This window comes from Haliotis cracherodii, unplaced genomic scaffold, assembly GCF_022045235.1.
Source record: "Haliotis cracherodii isolate W230 unplaced genomic scaffold, xgHalCrac1.p SCAF_5, whole genome shotgun sequence".
Lineage (NCBI taxonomy): Eukaryota > Metazoa > Mollusca > Gastropoda > Lepetellida > Haliotidae > Haliotis > Haliotis cracherodii.
Genome location: NW_027266308.1, coordinates 19,938,775 through 19,958,480, shown reverse-complemented (window position 1 = coordinate 19,958,480; position 19,706 = coordinate 19,938,775). Strand labels below are relative to the sequence as shown.

General features: G+C 39.2%; 1 protein-coding gene across 5 annotated transcripts; it reads left to right on the top strand.

Annotated features, from left to right (window-relative positions):
* The first annotated feature begins 904 nt into the window (after window positions 1-904).
* Window positions 905-14,177, top strand: LOC139442603 (kelch-like protein 7). 5 transcript variants are annotated; one of them, XM_071223458.1, is made up of 5 exons: window positions 905-1,056; window positions 3,310-3,391; window positions 3,761-3,926; window positions 5,681-5,765; window positions 7,557-14,177. In XM_071223458.1, the coding sequence occupies exons 3-5, from the start codon at window positions 3,780-3,782 to the stop codon at window positions 9,383-9,385; spliced, it is 2,061 nt and encodes a 686-aa protein (XP_071079559.1). In that variant the 5' UTR covers window positions 905-1,056; window positions 3,310-3,391; window positions 3,761-3,779; the 3' UTR covers window positions 9,386-14,177. The 5 variants fall into 5 exon arrangements, with proteins under 5 accessions (XP_071079559.1, XP_071079558.1, XP_071079560.1 ...); XM_071223457.1 differs by having other exon boundaries at window positions 3,756-3,926; XM_071223459.1 differs by having other exon boundaries at window positions 905-1,061; window positions 3,756-3,926.
* The last annotated feature ends 5,529 nt before the right edge of the window (window positions 14,178-19,706 follow it).

Sequence of the window (19,706 nt, the reverse complement as noted above, 5' to 3'; positions counted from 1 at the left end):
AATTTGTTTTGGGGTAGCGAGAACTAAGATCTGATTTTAATGAGATTGGAGCCCAGTGCCTATTTAAATATATTCAGATATATTATTATATTTTTATATAGGAAATATAGGGAAACAAACAATATTTTTACCATTCACCGTCCATTTGTACTACACAAATAATTGATAATTTGATTTCTGAAAATTTACTCCCAAAAGAAAGCTCTCTGCGTCAAGAACTGAACACACCTGCTGGATATTTTCACATTTTCACAGTGGCGAAGTACACACACCAATTGTAAAACCTTGAAGTCCCCCTACCTAACACACTTAAACAGTTGTTCCGTATTTGCAAAATCCTTTAAAAATTATTCAAATATGGGAAACCGCTGTTGAAAGCGAAAGAATACACGCTGGTTAAGTAACAAAAATGTCGTTTAACGAAACGAAGTCTCGATAGACGAGTTAAATACGAAAATTGCAGTTTATAACGAAACGAGAAAAGAGAATAACAAACGGCAAGAAGCAACATTAACTCCATTAATGACTTGTCCTGTCGGTGTGGAACTAACGTGAACAGTCAACAGTTTGTGTACGGGCTCGGCACTGATAGACAATTCGCGGGGCGGTAACTCTTGTAAGTGTTATGCTAACTACAGTGAAAATATCGCTTCAGAATTTCCAGTGTAAAATTCAATTACATAGTTTTGCATTCGACTCCCGCCTTATAATCGTTTTCGAAATACATCACCAACTAACAGAAAGATGTTTTCATTACACTTTCTATCTGTTTTGAGCGGGAAATCTACCACTTATTACGAGTTCGTGAATTTTTGTGTTCACAGAAAAGCAATGAACACCCCGCGCGAACACACCATTCACGTCATTCGCGCCAACTTCCTGTTTGTTAACCATCGATGATCAAGGTAGCATCGTCTGCAACATAGTGTCGAACAAGGACAAAACATGTCATATGCATCGTGTCATTGGTGAATTTTGATGTTGGATTTTGAATACCTTGAACTCTTCATGCTTCCTTTAGACTCAGTCTGCGTGCCATGCTGACTCACGGAGCAGGTTAGGTAAAATGCCTGGATTACGAGGGCATGTAGCAAACGAATGGGGCTTGTTTATAGGGGATTCGGAACAGGCATCATGAAGCTTATAATACATGTATTTACCACAGACAGATGCAGTCATTGCGATATTCATTTCACTAAGCCATGTCTTCAGCAGACATTTTGACGTTCAGCCTCCAAAAATTACACTGATCACATTGTACTGAAGTAAAATCTATTTTTCTTGGTAGCCTACTCCTACAGAATGCCTGATACCCCTAGTGTATATATATGCCATGTTTGTTTGATGCTACTAATAGAATTAATGTTAAAATAATGTGATAAAGCTCAAAGAAGCACCAAAACGATTCCAGTCATTTGTATGGTTTAATATGATTACACCACAAAATCAAAATCTAATATTAAAGAGATTCATAGACTTCTTAAAACTAAAAAAGTTCAGCAATCACACCAGAGAATCCACTTGGGATGCATTCCAGCAAACATATTTACCATTAGGGTCTAACTTTGAAACTAAAATGACATTTACTTATGATAGCATTCCAGACCATCTTTTATTTTAGTGAGGCAGCTAAAAAGGTGGCATAAAAACTTTATTAGGAAACATTACTTAGGAAGGCACTTGTGCATATTTCTTACCAATATGGAGGAAGGTATCTGGTATTCTGTATTCTAACCTTTTTATGACATGTGTTTCCTACAACTGATGAGTATGCCGATGAGTGAAATGTCACGTGACAGACACATTACTTGTGCAAGTGTAGAGAGAAATACCAGTGGAATTGGTGGCAGAGAAGTCTATTGGGGAGAAATTGTTTTGTTTTGAAACAGAAATTGCTCTACTGCTGTTTGGCCTGGCCCAGACTTGATGCGTACATGGCTCCCATGATGTAACTAATTAAGTTGACTGTGGCTTAAACAATGTGTAACAAATCAAGGACGAGATGATAAGGACCTGTTCCTGTAGATTTTCATCTTTTATGTGAAATGCAGAATTGAGGCTGATATGTTAGAAAGGCTGAGATTGGGGGTTTTAAGACACCATGTAATATTTGAACATGAACAAGTTATTTAACCCAGTCTGATTTCGAAAGAGATTTAGTTAAAGATGGAACAAAACATGGCAAAAAAATTGCCTTGTAGGCACTTGCTAATGGTCAGATTTTTTAAGAATCACACAATTACATTATTTCATTAAAACTTCTGTACTTATGTCATAAATCAAAACAAGCAAAGAATGTGAAGAAGAAATTATAGTTGTCGGTCGTAGGAACACTTCCTGCAGTGGTAAACATGTAATGGTTCAAGTCCTTCAGAGATGTAATTGCCAGGAAAAAAGAGTTATCTCCCTTACATTATGAGTCTAGATTGGAAATCATTTGACTAGAAAAAGAGGATTCTTTTGGTTATTTATAAATCACAACTTGTCAGTGGGTAAATTGTATTGCTATTATATCATCACTTGAGCCTTAACCTGTTGCTTCAATGTTTGCTGAAGGTGTGGCACTTGCTGATGCCCATCTGAGGATCGCAGTATATGTCCAGTACTCATTAGTCACACAGTCAAACACTGTTGAATTGAACATTTATGTGTCTAGCTTACGGTTGTCGCCAAGTAAAAGTTTGGTCCCTACGCATTCCTTCTTGATTCGACTTCCAGTGGTAGAGCGTCCACCCAGAGAGCGGAAGGTCCAGTGTTTGATCCAAGGCATACCAAAAGACGTTAAAAGATGGTATTTGTTGTTACCCTGTCTGCTGCTTGGCATTAAAAGGGCTATGACAAGGACTGGTTGGCTTGGAGTCAGTATACTGAGTCTGAGTGGGGTATTCAAGTTAAACTGCGGGATGGTATCTCAGTGACCTACAGATAACCTTTTGAGCATTTGAGTTTTTACTCTAGGGTTTCTATTTTACATGGGTTACATGGGTTGGGTAACCAGTATGTTTTCACTCATCTATACTCTATTGGTTTTTTCCCCAAATAAGGGAACATTTTAAGATTAAAAAAAAAAAAATAATGTTTCAGATGTATATAACTATTCTAAATGTGTACATAGGATTGACACGGAAAGTTTATTAGCACGTAATTGTGTCTTGGAAATTAGCTCCTTTTTGTGCATGCTGAAAAAACTTCATTGGGTCTTTACGTGAACGTTTTTTATACGTTAAAGTTTTTCATTTAATCATGTGTTTCTGTATGCAAGTTAATTGAAAGTAATTTGATTTTGAATATTTTACTGCTTATCTGTAGCTCTGGAGCTAGCACTATAAATCGACATCTGTCCGGACTATTACAAGCAGCCAAACACACACACGAGCATGCAGATCGCTATGTAAGTGTAATAATCCTGGACCTGACAATAAACCCCATTTCACCTGACCTTGATTCACCATGTTTCGGTTGTGTCAAACCTTGGATAACTCGATGTGTTTACAAAGGCCCTTTCAACTTCAACACAACAGTGTTTGACTGTGTATACATGTAAAAGTGTCTCTTTACAGTTCAGTGTTTGTACTGATCCATTAGCAGTCTGTGTCTCAAACCAATTCTCCAAAGCATAAGTCAAGTAAAATGTCATTTGGGGTGATTATGTATAGAGTAACTAGGTTAAATTCTTGTGAAAATGAACTTTGGAAAGTTTAAAGTTTGACGCAGAGTCATATACTAATTTATAACACTGTTACTGATTTGTTAAGTGTAGGTAATGACCCAGGTTTGTGATGGCCAAGCTGTTCCCCGAGATGGAAGGGCTGACTAGGACTATGGGATCCAAGGACCGACATGCCTCCAGGGTGCAGGACCTGCTGTATCAGCAAATGCAGGAACATTCTATATTCTGTGATGTTACCCTTATCATTGGAGCAGTGGTAAGTCTTAGGTTCATTCATGTTAATTAAGGTTGAAATGAAGAATATGAAGTAAATTCAAACCTCAAAATTGCAACTCATTTGGTTGCCACGGCGATTGATATTTTCATGTGGCGACCAATATTATTTAATATTGGAAAAATCAAGCTGGTGACATGATGTCACTAACTGCATAATAAAAGACATCATAAAAATCTAAAAATCATCATGGGAATTGTGAGGTAGAAAATATTAAATAATACAATGAAGCCTGTCGCACCAAAGGCAGGAATCTCTATTGCTGTAGTTAGGCAGATTAGATATGCTTTGACAGTATTATGCATTACTGACTATTATCTTGAAGTTTAGTTCCTTAAGTATTTACATGGCTTCTTGAATTTGACATAGTCTCACTGAAAACAGTTGTCTGGGCCCTATGGCTCTTTGGGGAAGAAATATACTTTGAAGGCTGATGTTTGTTTGTTAGTCCTTAACTACAAAAGTTAGTTAGTAATTATCCACAGAACAAAATATGACACCATATCAATCGTGAAAGTCTGCTTATCATACATGAAAGTACAAAGTGAAACAGAACGCAACGTACAGGGAGTCTGTACCCAAACTCCCTGGGTTGTCGGAGGTACTGATCATGCTGATGTCGGCAGGAATAGACATTAGATGCATTTGGCGTGAAATCTTTTCTCCTGTGAAGGTAATTACTAAGTGAACAGTGGCAGAACACTAGTAGTCTTGAGTATATATTATATGAACAATAGTGTAAAGTATGTATTATATGAACAATAGTGTAATTTATGTATTATATGAACAATAGTGTGAAGTATGTATATGAACAATAGTGTGAAGTATGTATATGAACAATCGTGTAGAGTATGTATTATATGAACAATAGTGTAAAGTATGTATTATATGAACAATAGTGTAATTTATGTATTATATGAACAATAGTGTGAAGTATGTATATGAACAATAGTGTGAAGTATGTATATGAACAATCGTGTAGAGTATGTATTATATGAACAATTGTGTAAAGTATGTATTATATGAACAATCGTGTAAAGTATGTATTATATGAACAATCGTGTAAAGTATGTATTATATGAACAATAGTGTAAAGTCTGTATTATATGAACAATCGTGTAAAGTATGTATTATATGAACAATTGTGTAAAGTATGTATTACATGAATGATGTGTAAAGTATGTATTACTTGAATGATGAGTAAAGTATGTATTATATGAACAGTCGTGTAAGCATGGTAAGGTGTGTACTATATGAACAATCATGTAAAGTATGTATTATATGAACAGTCGTGTAAGGTGTGTATTATATGAACAGTCGTGTAAGGTGTGTACTATATGAACAATCATGTAAAGTATGTATTATATGAACAGTCGTGTAAGGTGTGTACTATATGAACAGTCGTGTATGGTGCGTATTATATGAACAGTCGTGTAAGGTGTGTATTATATGAACAGTTGTGTAAGGTGTGTATTATATGAACAGTCGTGTAAGGTGTGTATTATATGAACAGTCGTGTAAGGTGTGTATTATATGAACAGTCGTGTAAGGTGTGTATTATATGAACAGTCGTGTAAGGTGTGTACTATATGAACAGTCGTGTAAGGTGTGTACTATATGAACAGTCGTGTAAGGTGTGTACTATATGAACAGTCGTGTAAGGTGTGTACTATATGAACAGTCGTGTAAGGTGTGTACTATATGAAATACTATGTAAACTATTTGTCTGTGTGCAGGAAATCAAGGCTCATTGGTGTATGTTGGTGTCATGCCCATTCTTCCAGTCTCTCTATGACAGTGGCATGAGGGAGAAAAGAGCAAGTAAGCATGTCACAGCTTGAGATAAGCTGCATATTTGATTAAAATATGATTGTTTTCCTGTGTTGTTTTACAAATCCTTTTTATCCCCCACCCAACAAAGTTGACGGGGGATATAGAAACGGGTTCCGTCCGTCCGTCTGTCATGTTTCATATCCGGAGCATAACTCAGAAACCGTTCAAAATATTTTCATGAAACTGTGCAGGTCTGTCAAGTACATGCTGAACTCGTGCCTTTTGCTATTTAGAAATTTTAGTAATTTTTATTTTTTATGTTTCCATGGCAACAAGATGGACTTATGTTCTGTGAGGGTAGGGTTCGTTTTCAAAGCATAACTTATAAACCGTATGATGTACTTAGATGTACTTAGGTTCCCAACACTTTATTTTTTACAATTTCCATGACAAGTTCTACCTCGGTTAAAAAAGGTTAGGGTTTGTTTAGATTTAATTATGTCATAAATTCTGCAACAGGGGCGGGGGATATAACCATGTTAGTGGCAAACTTTTGTTTATTAAACAAATGCAGGCATTACCTGAACATGTTTATTTGTTTAACACGGTACACAAAATAACTGTACATTGTAAAGCGAGCGCCGACCCCTAATGCATCATGAAATTATTGCAAGTCTCCATTCCTTTTAAATTAACACCACCAAGACTCCCCCCATTTGAAGCGTTATTAAAAGTGACACTGAATCTCAATCAGTTGTTTGAGTTGAAATACACTGAAATTTGCACGCATATAAATAAACGTACTTGGGTCAGTTGATTGACAACTTTTTGTCAACAAATATTTGTGAGCATTATCTTAAGACCTACTCAGTACTCCAAATTCCAACAGGTGATGACTGTGGCCATAGCGACCACCTTTTCCGAACATGGATGTTGATTTTGTAATACATTCTCTGATTGGACCAATGATAAGTGCATTAGTCCTCTTACATATAAGCATGGAAGATTAGGCTTTAAATGGCAAACACAGAAGCTAGGCTTTGACATAGGCTAGTGGACACTCTTGCCTCGGGGAAAATGTGAATGGGTAATTGTTAGTGGATTAAGTAGTATGATCCTCCTCCAAGTAGGACTGTACCAATATGATGATACAACATTGTGTTCCTATACAAGGCCTAAGATTCAATACAGCGACTTACAACCCCTTTATAGCAAAACATTACATTACAAGTTATAATGGTGTAAAAACGTGTGAATAATTAGATGCTAATCAAAACTTTCAACAACCAGCTTAAACACATTCTCTAGTATTGGCAATAAATTGAATAACATTCATGGGTGGCCCAGTCGTCTAAGGCGCCGCGATTCGCTGTGCAGAGTTGCGTCCCTTAGGCACGCCAGAAACCTATGATTGTGGGTTCGAATCCCAGTTCGCCCCGATTATGTTTCTAGGTTTGTCAGCACCATACCCGTGCTCGTGGGTTTCACTGAAGTGGTAAACGTCTGAGACCTGCATCCTCCCACATAAAGCTGACACCGTGATATGACTGGAATACTGTTAAAAGCGGCGTTAAACCCAACTCACTCATAACATTCACAGTTCCCTCTAGCCTATTCGTCTCTTCCCTACAATATCCCATCTGTGATCTCTGAAATATAAGAAGAAATGATTCAGGGTGTAATTCAACTGCAGAAAGAAAGAATGTCAAATTATGAAAATAAAGTACTGTTTTGGGATACTATTGCACCCATAGTGTCAGGTTACATATCATATCACAACCCTACCATAGAAGCTGCTCTATTTTTGCCCACTAGTTGAATGCATGATTTCTGTTGCAGGTGAGGTACACCTATCATTTGGCAGTGCATGGGCTATGAAAGAGGCGGTGAAGTTCCTGTATGTTGGCACTGTGGAGGTCAACATGGACGTCGTGAAGGAGCTGCTTGAGGCTGCCGAGTACCTCCAGATAACGGACATGAAGAAGTGCTGCAGTGACTACCTCTTCCTCGTTGACATCAACATCGACAACTGTGTCAACTTATCATTGATGGCCAGTTTGTATGACCTTGACCTATACAACAGAGCATTCCAGTTTCTCAGAGGGCACTTGCCTGAAGTTATGGGCAAAGATGACATCTTGGTTCTAACCAAGGAGTCCATTGTGTCCTTGTTGACGGATGAGACACTCTCCTATGTATCCCAAGAGGAGTTCTTTGATTTCATTTTCAGATGGACGGTGCATGAGTTAGATCAACGAGAAGACAGCTTTCCTGAACTGTTTGAGTGTTTGGACCTCACTAAAATGAGCAAATCATTCCTCGAAGACACAGTTGAGCATTGCCCACTGGTTGTGAAGTTTGAAAGGTGTAAAGTCCATCTGTTGAATGTAAAAGTGAAACAAATGTTTGGAATGCTTACTCACAACAATGAACAGAAGAATGTGATCCTCATCTGTGGTGGCAGTGGCCCAGGTGTGTACATCGGCCACTTCATGCTTCCATACTCAGACTTCATGTCTGTCAATAACATGTTTGCTTACGTCATAGAGGAGAAACGGTGGACTGAGTTAGCACCTTTGCCATATGCCATGCGACGACCAATGCTTGTCTGTGATGAAAGTGGGAACTTGTTTGTGTACGACAACTCTAATGGATTAGAGGAACTCTATCTGTTTCAGTACAGAGTAGCTGACAAGACGTGGACCAGCATTAAAGTGGTGTTCCCTTCCAACTGTGAGAATGTAACCATCCAGAACATGGTTTGTTGTGCCAACAGGGTTTTCTTCATAGCTTCTGGCATGTTGAAGAAGAACCAGACTCCCAGTGGAGCAGCTGCAGCAGCAGCTCATGCTAGTCAGAGCACGGCGTGGACATGTTTCCTGATGGAGATAAACCAGAGTGCCGAGGAAAGCACCATCAAGTGTAAACTGTTCCCTAGAAATCCCAACACCGAGATCAATGTCTGTGCAGTGAACAACACCTATGTGTGTGTGTCTGGCTGGAAATGTGGGGATAAAGGCGGCAAGAAGAGCAGACATAGTGCTAAGTTTGTCTACTTTGATACGAAATCTGAACGCAGGTATGAATCATCACGAGGATGCATATTCGAGAACTACATGTTTCCGTATGCAGATGGAATTATGGTTGGCAAACCTGGGAAAATGTCTACTCGTGTGTTCTCATTCCAGGACAGAAAGTGGAAGCCAAAGAAAGACTTTGGGATTCCCCTTCCTCCAGAAAATGGAGATCGTGTGGATTTCTCGTACACATGTTGTAAAGATGAGTTTTATATTTTTGGGGGAAAGAGCCTTGAGACCAAGGAACCATTGAAGTCAGTGTTTAAGTACAGCCTTGAGAAGAAACAGTGGATCAAGGTAGAGGACATGCCTGAGGCTCTGATGGGGAGTGCTGTGTGTGTGGGCAAGATGCCTCGCGATCACGTTCGCTGCCACATACACTGTCCTCATTGTCAGTATGTGACACGCCGCAGTCAGGCAACATATGACATAGCCTATTCTGACAATCCTGATGATGATGATGAATATTCTATTGACAATTACTCCTACGACTACTCCAACCATTCGTATGTGTGGGATGAAGATGACATGATAGACCTGGATGATGATGATGACATCTATGATCAAGACTATGACTACTGGGCAACATAGAAGGAACTCCAGACTTAGGAGACCTGTTTGTGCATGGACACTTGCTGCAAGTGCTGTAGATTACCTGGATAAAAGGACAGGTTATGTATGTCAAGCACTGCAAAATGTGCATATGTGATTGAAAACAATTGAAAATAGATGTTGTGGCTCCAGTTACCAGATCACCCTATATTATCTCTGACTTAACCAACTATTATGGACATTTTCATCAAGTACTTGATGACTACAACTTCAGCCTTATTTCATAGACTTTTCCTCTATATTGTAGTTTGTTAGTGTGTTTGTTTGTTTGTTGTTCTATGCCGCACTCAACAATATTCCACGAAGGCTGTCTGTAAGTAATCAAGTCTGGACCAGGCAATCTTGGTACTGACATCACGAGCATCGATCTACGCAATTGGGATACAATGACATGCATCAACCAAGTCAGGGATCCTGACCACCTGATCCCGTTAGTCGCCTCTGGTACTATTACAGCCTGGTCACAATCGGGGGTCACATTTTTGTTGCACTTACCGTATTCGACGTAATAAGCGCCCAGGGCGCTCTTAAAATTAAAAATAGGGGGCTCTCATTAGAATTTTGGTGAAAAAAACCCAGAGTTGAAAGATCGTAAATTTCAAGGTTTATGCTGACAACCTGAATGATACAAAAGAAAAGACTGTGCGTATAATACATGACAAACATATTTTTCCAGAATTGTATTGCCCGTAATTAAGGGTGCGTATAACACGAGTGTGTATTATACACGAATAAATAAGTCTTGTGTACATTAATCAGTCAGAAGAGGTGCCAATTGGGATTGTTCACCAGCCAATATATTAGCAAATATAATCGCCATGGGCGCTTATTACGTCGAATACGGTATGTTGAAAAATCAAGAGCAATTAAAGTACTAAAGCAACTAAAAGGTCAATATTAGCACTTTTATGGCTAAAATAGTGAAAAGGGCTTATTTTCTTTCGGTTTTGTCTCAAACTCGTCATAATCATCCCATGGGCTACGGACACTACAAGATGCTATTTAACATAGAAATGGACAGTTTTTTCAACCTAACAATGAGTGCAGGTATGTGTTCTATTTGACTGGACACAGTGAGGCCCATTGCAATGTAAACAGCCTATTTCCTGTCTGAGAAAGCATATGAAACATGATTGAAAACTATGTAAATAAACTGAAAGAAGCAGTTTCTCTAAGTACATGGTTATCAATATCTGGTAAGTTTTATGAAATCCTTTCAAGGCGTTTAGATAGTAGTATATGACAAACTTGTAAACCAGTAAGTGCAAAGATAAATATCTTGGCAACTGACTCACTTGCCCTGTACTTAGGACACTACAATTTGCAAAGTGTCTAATTAGAGAACAGACAAACTGTAATAAGATAAAGACTAATGTTAAATGTCAAATAGACAACTTTTTTCTTTGGAAACTACTCAATGAAAAGCAAAATCTAAACATCTAAGAATCTGGGGCTACGGACACTACATATTGTAAAATGTCCCAAATATTCAAAACCAATTGAATAGAGTGAAGGAAAACATCAGATTACTGTAGGTTTACATATTACATGTACATGAAATATTTCTTTTGGTTAAATTACCAACTGGACTGTTCAATCAAAATACAGTCTTAATTATAGGACACTTCGGACCCTACAGGGCTACAGGCATTCAAGGGTAATTCAAACAACTCAACCAGAGATTAGTAGTGTGGGATAATCTGTAAAATATATTAAAGCACAAACAGTCAGCTGTTGTTAAGTACTTGAATAGCCATAGGGCTACAGAAACTACAAAACATATGTTTGACCCACACCTGCTTATATAACCAAGATCACACCTGATAATCATGCCATTTGTCACAAAGTTGGTATTCCGAATGTTGGATAAAACAACAAACCAGCAATACTTAAGGATAGTTTGCTGACACATGAGGAGTAGAAAATAGTATGTAAAATTCAAGAAAATATAACGCATACATGTACCTTTTTTGTGTGGAAGTGTCAAAATGTTCAGATACAACATTGAGATATACCTTCAGTTGAAGAGAGATTGCTACTCCTTTATGCTAATGTAGTATAACATGAAATGCATCTTTTAATATTAACAATCAAGCTTCATCAAAGTTAGTCAAAATTTAGGCATGTTTTGGGGCCAATGCCATGGCTAAAAAATTTAATGCCAAAGAGAAACAGGAACGTACTTAATGTCACGTTGAGACTGTACAACTGTGGCATGAAACAGTACATATGACCTTCTTTTCATCCTGTAAGTAACCATTTAGGTCCTTGGTATACAAACATGTCTAAGTAATATGACCCCCGATTGTGACCAGGACAATTACTAATCATGCTGAGTTTGAAATTCTTCAATCCAGTTAAATACAACACAATTTGTTTCCTTAGATTGAATCGTTAGAGCATTTTATTCAGTATATTACAATGTTTCTTAACTATCATGCTATTAATCTTGTCAGATAACAATCTTTGTGTAATTTACTACGTATGACTCTGGTATCCATGCTGCTGTTTGTCCTATTGACAGTGATTAATTTTGCCTTGTGGTCAGCTTTGTGAAAAGCATTTAACACCTGTATGCAAATCTGATTCATCACTGATGTCAATCTTATTATTCATGCTTTGCATAATTGTCTAGTACGACTGAAAGTGACCCCTAGCGATGTGCTGGGGGGATATGAAGCTTGTCACATCAGAATAAGAAATATGTTTAATGTTCAGCAGTGTCCTAAACATTTGTTTTTGTATGCTATATGCTATGTAACAGTGCTGCTACAACTTTGATGTTGTGTAGGCATGCTTACTGCTTACCATGTTTACCGTCATGCCTCATTGTAACATGGCTTCATGGGTGTACAACTATCACCAGCTCTTACCATGTTTACCGTCATGCCTCATTGTAACATGGCTTCATGGGTGTACAACTATCACCAGCTCTTACCATGTTTACCGTCATGCCTCATTGTAACATGGCTTCATGGGTGAACAACTATCACCAGCTCTTACCATGTTTACTGTAACACGGCTTCATGGTTGTACAACTATCACCAGCTCTTACCATGTTTACTGTAACAAGGCTTCATGGGTGTACAACTATCACCAGCTCTTACCATGTTTACCGTCATGCCTCATTGTAACATGGCTTCATGGGTGTACAACTATCACCAGCTCTTACCATGTTTACCGTCATGCCTCATTGTAACATGGCTTCATGGGTGAACAACTATCACCAGCTCTTACCATGTTTACTGTAACACGGCTTCATGGGTGTACAACTATCACCAGCTCTTACCATGTTTACTGTAACAAGGCTTCATGGGTGTACAACTATCACCAGCTCTTACCATGTTTACCGTCATGCCTCATTGTAACATGGCTTCATGGGTGTACAACTATCACCAGCTCTTACCATGTTTACCGTCATGCCTCATTGTAACATGGCTTCATGGGTGTACAACTATCACCAGCTCTTACCATGTTTACCCGTCATGCCTCATTGTAACAAGGCTTCATGGGTGTACAACTATCACCAGCTCTTACCATGTTTACTGTAACACGGTTTCATGGGTGTACAGGGGGCATGGGTGGCCCAGTCGTCTAAGGCACCACGATTTGCTGTGCAGAGTTGCATACCTTGGGCATGCCAAAAACCTATGATTGTGGGTTCGAATCTGAGTTTGTCCCGATTATGTTTCTAGGTTTGTCAGCACCATACCTGTGGTCTTGGCTTGCATCGAAGTGGTAAACATCTGAGACCTTCGGGCTTTCCTCCCACATTAAGCTCACACACCGCGATATAACTGGAATACTGTTAAAAGCAGCGTTTGACCCAACTCACTTATAGGTGTACAAGTATCACCGGCTCTTACCATGTTTACGGTCATGCCTCATTGTAACGAGTGAGTGAGTGAGTTAATTTTACAATGTATTTTAACAATATTCCAGCAATATCGCAGCTGGGGACACCAGAAATGAGCTCAACACATTGTACTCATGTCTTCAACGTGATAAGCGAATGCTTTAACCACTAGGCTACCCGACCTACCCCATTGTAACAAGGCTTCACTTCAGTACAAGTATCGCCAGCCCCTATGAGGCCTACAGAGATTAACTGATCTACTTTTTGACTCATTTTACAAATGGTATGTGGTGAATTTGTGTACAGTCACAACTGTGACATCACAATCTACAGTGTAGCAGCATACCATACATGCTGTGCAGCAGGAACAACAATCTAGGACAGAACTGTTTCATCTAGAATGTGCAAAATAAGCATGGGCTATAGAAAACATAATTAATGCAAGTCCGATTGTGCACCTTCAATTGTTAACATGATTAGTATGTTTGTATTATAAGGGGGCTGTTCATGGATCAAGACCCGTTGGGATGGTTATGTCATTGTAAAAACAGTTTAATCGATATTGTATCAACAGGTTTCATGTTAACATATCAAGAAATGTTTGTATTTATATGTTGTGACCTTTAATGCCACTGAACTAGGGTAACTGATCATCTGTGTGTATGCTGGAAGTACATCAATGGTTATTTTTTATTGATAGTCTATATCCTTTATATTTATGTTTGTTCATGCTTTGAATCCAATGTCTATGTTCTATGTATGTCAGAATAGGATAGACAAAAACTTGGCAGAACAAATCAACATTGATGAGATACCCATCTGTGCTGTGCATACATTACCTGGCTCACAAATCCCTTTTTTTGCAAGCTGTTGATGCCTCCTATACTACTGTGTAGAAATAAACCATTGAATAATGATTGCCATTTTCTCTGACAGAAGACCTCTGAAAACCTATTAACACCAGTGAAGTCTATAACTTGTTCAAAAAGTGAAATTGGCAGGGGGGAGGGGGGGTTGGTGGTAGAACTGTTCAGCATGTGCACTTGGCCATATGTATCAGGATGGCAAGTCTTCATCTGTTAGGTTGTTCTCTGTTAATATGTGATATCCCTTTCTGGTCTAGTAACTTTACCAGGGCTTAGTGTCAGAAGGTTATGTACAACTGACCATACCTGCAGTGACCCTTCAATCTGTCAAACACCACCTTGTGCAACACTGGCAGGTTTTTTAACGCTCCGAACTCCGCCATATTCCAGCTACATGGCGGCAGTCTGTAAATGATCAAGTCAGAACCAGCCAATCCAGCGAGTGACATTATGAACATCGATCGCAATTGGGATACAATGACATGCATTTACCAAGTACGCAAGCCTGACCAGACGATCTCGTTAGCAGCTTCTTACGACAAGCATGATTGGCTGGAGATCAATTGTAACCTGGATCTCCATTTGCTTGATAGCCAAGAAGATATACAAGGAGTATATACTTACCTGGGAGAACACTTGGTCAATCTTCCCTGCATGGTACAATGGAAATGTGATCACAATGGTGACAAAAGACAATAGAAATAGGAAGAGGTTCCTCACCTGCGCTATCCTCACAAACAATTAGCCAAAAAATAAGATCAAACACTGTCTGACTCAATAGCTAAAAGCATTATGACAGAGCATTTTGTTGCATTCTATTCTGAATACGGGCGCACATGTGGCCCAGTCGTCTAAGGCGCCGCGATTAGCTGTGCAGAGTTGCGTCCCTTGGGCACGCCAGAAACCTATGATTGTGGGTTCGAATCCCGGTTCGCCCCGATTATGTTTCTAGGTTTGTCAGCACCATACCCGTGCTCGTGGGTTTCACTGAAGTGGTAAACGTCTGAGACCTGCATCACTTTGGGCTTTCCTCCCACATTAAGCTGACACGCCGTGATACAACTGGAATAATGTTAAAAGTGGCGTTAAACCGAACTCACTCACTCACTCACTCATTATTCTGAATACAAAAAAATGTCTAAAATTCATGTCAACGTAAATGTGCAGTCTAATTTTGAAGCAGCATCTGTATATTTGGTGGACGTGTACCTTATGACACGGGGAAGTGGATTACATAAAATCAACTCTTCATCTAGCATGTATTGTGGCATCGGCTGATCCAGAAAATTATCACAAGCTTCGTCCAGTTGTGGTTCACACTGCAGTTACAACAGTACAAAATACACGTACAAACGACAGTTTCAATAACACTTAAACAATCAGAAATTCGTATAACTAATTGACGACGTGAAAGCAGGGACTACGTGTAGTGGCCAATTAGTAAAACATTTAGCTGGTATCATTTGTGATAAACCCTCCATTAAACAAAAGATTGTTTCACTTCGTCCACCTTTGTCTTCACAAATGTCAATGAATCCTTTGACAATCTCCTTCGGGTAGAAATGGCTGAACGTCGGTGCCACATGTTTGTAATCAGCATGACATTAGGTGTATTTGAGTCGACATTAAGGAAACTTCATTACGAGATGTAAACATGAAGCAGTGAAGAGGTATAGTCTGTGGAGATCTGGGTTATAATTGCAACCCATGCTTGTCGTAACGGGATCGGGTGATCAGGCTCGCTGACATGATTTTTGGATTACATCATTTGAACACGATTTCATTCGTAACACGTATGTAAAACACACGAACCCATGTCCGTAAGCATTAAGGACCGACCATTGGATAGTCTGGGAAGGGGGTGGGCGTGCGGAAGGACAGGGATTTTGTCTGAAGATTAGATATTGTTTTCCGTTGCAGCTGCAAAACCATATAATTTTACCGTTAAAACTGTGAGCCTGAATATTGTTTCGAGAAAAACACTTTGCAAAAATATAACTATTATGGCAGATAAGTTCGTTTGTTTCTCAACAGCCTCATGGCATTATTACTTTTTTTCAAGAATTTTCTGGGACAATGTAATATTTTTCAATATAATTACTTATGAAATCATGTTCAAATAATACAATCTAAAAACCATTTAAACGTATATGTGCAAGTTATTTCTTGAAGAAGTATCTATACACATGCACAAAGGTTAAGCGCCACCATATTCATAGTCTCTTGATTTCACGTGTGGGAATCAGAAATACGAAATATGATGATGTATGACTGAATTAGGCTTCCATAGTTTCATGAACCCAAATTTGTCCAGATACCACAAGGAAAGCGTGCTTTACGTGTTGCTTCAGTCCCCCTACCCTATAAATAGTGATTTTAAAGTTTCAGACACGTGCTCCTGTGTGAGATTACCGTTCCAATAGAGGTTGAAAATCAGCCATGGTGAGGAGAAAGTTAACGAACGCTGAAAGATGGCAAGTGATAGGCATGAAAAATGCTGGCATGTCATGCAGGGCCATTGCAAGACAAATGGGTCGTCATCACAGTGTTATCACTCGTTTGATTGTCAAACATGGACAAACCAATGATGTCAAAGACAGGCATAGGTCTGGTAGGCCAAGAAAGACCTCTAACAGAGAGGATAGACGTTTTTTCAGGATAGTCAGACGAAATCCATTTGCCACTTCAACAGTTTTAAGACTGCAGTGGATTACCCATCAGAGACTCTCGACGATGACCGTAAGGCGTCGCTTCAGAGCGGCTGGTTATAACGCCAGATGACCAGTAAAACGTCCTCAACTGACTTGAGAGGCACATGTGGAATCGTCTGATATGGTGTCGTGCCCGTAGTCGATGAAACTTGGCCAACTGGAGAAGGATCCGTTGTTCTGACGAGTGTCGAATGCTGCTACGAACTGTTGATGGTCGAATACGTGTTTGGAGGCAACGTAACACTCGTTTTGCACCAAAGAACATCCAAAAGACCTTAGCATGTGGCGGGGGATCTGTCCTGATATGGGGTTGTGTTTCCTTCGGCTGCAAACTTCCGCTGGTGACAATTCGTGGAAACCTGAATGGCCAACAATACCAAGATACCGTTCTTCGTCCAGTGGTAGTCCCTCATTTTGACAAACATGCTCTTCAGACAAGACCTGTTTACATGGACGACAATGCTAGACCACACCGATCTCGGGCAGTGTTGGCTTATTTGCGTCAAGAAGCTATTGCCACTCTTCCTTGGCCGGCCTGTAGTCCGGATCTTAATCCGATTGAGCATCTCTGGGACATTCTTGGCCGGAAAATCAGACATCGTGATCCCCCAGTTTAAAATCTCGCTGGACTTGAAGCCACACTTCATGAAGAATGGATCCGTTTGCTTCAGAGAAGCATTTAACGACTTGTAATGAGTATGAGGCGGTAGGGTTCAATGTCCGTGGATCATACATACGTTACTGACGTTTCTGTCTTGCAATAGACTCGGCACTCCCTAGGGTGTCTATGTGACACCTGATATGGTCTGCTGATATCATGACAGTTACATGACAAAAACAGTTTTTCAATGTTTTCTAATCCTTCAATTTCTGCTCATATTCTTTTGGAACACAAGATAAACTTGCTTTGGGGCAACTTTTGCATCACATGAGGTTTACATATACGGCTTATAACAATCGTACATCTCGTTATAATAGTCATCATTAAGTGCCAAAAGTAACAGATCACAAATATGGTGGGTGGCGCTTAACTTTTGTGCATGTGTATATATATTTTGTGTACTTATACCTTACGTTACCGTAAAGTCGCTTACATAAAATAGGGTAACAAAACAATGTTAAAATCTTTGGATGATGTAGCTCGTAATACACGGGCAACACAAATAAAAATTATTCCGTGTAAATTTGGATTTGGATTAGTCAGGAAGTATTATATCAAGAGACCTGCATTGCACGTTTTAAGCAAAGATTACATGATATTGTTTTCAGTTAGGTCAGGCACCCTTACATGCAAATCATAAGTGTTTTTTTCAATAACCAGTTTCAATCCCTTCTAAATATTGAAACTATTTAAGTGAGTAAGTGAGTTGGGTTTTAAGCCGCTTTTAACAGTATTCCAGTTATATCACGGCGTGTCAGCTTAATGTGGGAGGGAAGCCCGAAGTGATGCAGGTCTCAGACGTTTACCACTTCTGTGAAACCCACGAGCACGGGTATGGTGCTGACAAACCTAGAAACATAATCGGGGCGAACCGGGATTCGAACCCACAATCATAGGTTTCTGGCGTGCCCAAGGGACGCAACTCTGCACAGCTAATCGCGGCGCCTTAGACGACTGGGCCACCCGTGACCCCTGAAACAATTTAAGCATTGGTGACCTTCCTGTGTATGTGTGGTGCAGGGTGTGTCTGCTTGTACTTTTCCCGACAAGTGCCGCTTTTATAGTACTAGCCAACTGAGATACCACGCCGCAGTTTAACATGAATACCACAAAGACACACAGTGTAATGCCACCGACCAGTCCTTGTTTTTAACCGAGCGTCAGGCAGGGTAACAACAAGTACCACCTCTTACAGACAGACAGACAGTTTATGCAGTATTTGAGGCATCAAGGCCCATAGTACAATGCAGATTGGATATTAACATTGTCACGTGATGTACATGAACAGATTTTAAATCAAGTTACACATTCCTCATTTTAAAGACATGTTTTAAGAATACAGAAACAGCATGGATCATATCAGGAGAAGGAGCATAATGTCCATTATTTCTTGTGTTACAAATATCCCATGTTCACAAATATTTTGCAACTCTATAGCAAGTTCATTTATGAAAAATATAAACAACAACGGACTTAAAACACAACCTTGTCGTACACCGGAGGATGTTATATAGCAGTCCGTACGTTCATTATTGATCTTTATACATGCGCTGACTGCTGCATACAAGTACAGATATTTAACCATGAACATCTCTTAGTGATAAGTAAATACATCAATTTTTTCCTATTAACATAGTCAAAAGCTTTTTTAAAGTCAATAAATACACAATTAAAACGACCTCTGGTTCTGCACAAATATTTAGAACAAAGAGCTTGTAAAACAAAGTATGGTGCAAAGGGATTCGATGGTAGTTTAAAGAATTCAGGGGGTATCCCATCTTCACCTGCGGACTTGCCCGTACTCAGATTATTGATAGCGTCCGAGACCTCTCTTTTAGTGATCTCACCTGACAGGAGTTCATCCGAAAAGGGTAAATCATTACAGTTATCACATGTATGAGAGAGCAGAAACACCTCCACAACACAATCAAACTCATTATTATCAGTTCATTGTAAGGGATTAAGAAGATCTCTAAAGTAAGTCAGCCAGTCACTTGGAGATATATAGCTTCTCAGTGGACGTCGCTGTATAGCCTTTTTCACGGTCTTCCAAAACTGTTTACAATCACTATGTTTAGCAGCAGTATTGATTTCTTCATTTAAATGTAGGTCATAGTTAAGTTTCTTTTGGTTGCAACATTTCTTAAAACCATCTTTGGCTGATATGTACTGCTTTAAGTTTGAGTCACACTTACAACTTCTAAAT

Bases quoted from the DNA above. Each gene is read 5' to 3' on its own strand.
- LOC139442603 (XM_071223460.1), top strand. From the start codon at position 3,780: ATGGCCAAGCTGTTCCCCGAGATGGAAGGGCTGACTAGGACTATGGGA. The intron at 3,927-5,680 runs GTAAGTCTTAGG...GTCTGTGTGCAG, and splicing joins CCCTTATCATTGGAGCAGTG to GAAATCAAGGCTCATTGGTG. The intron at 5,766-7,556 runs GTAAGCATGTCA...TTTCTGTTGCAG, and splicing joins CATGAGGGAGAAAAGAGCAA to GTGAGGTACACCTATCATTT.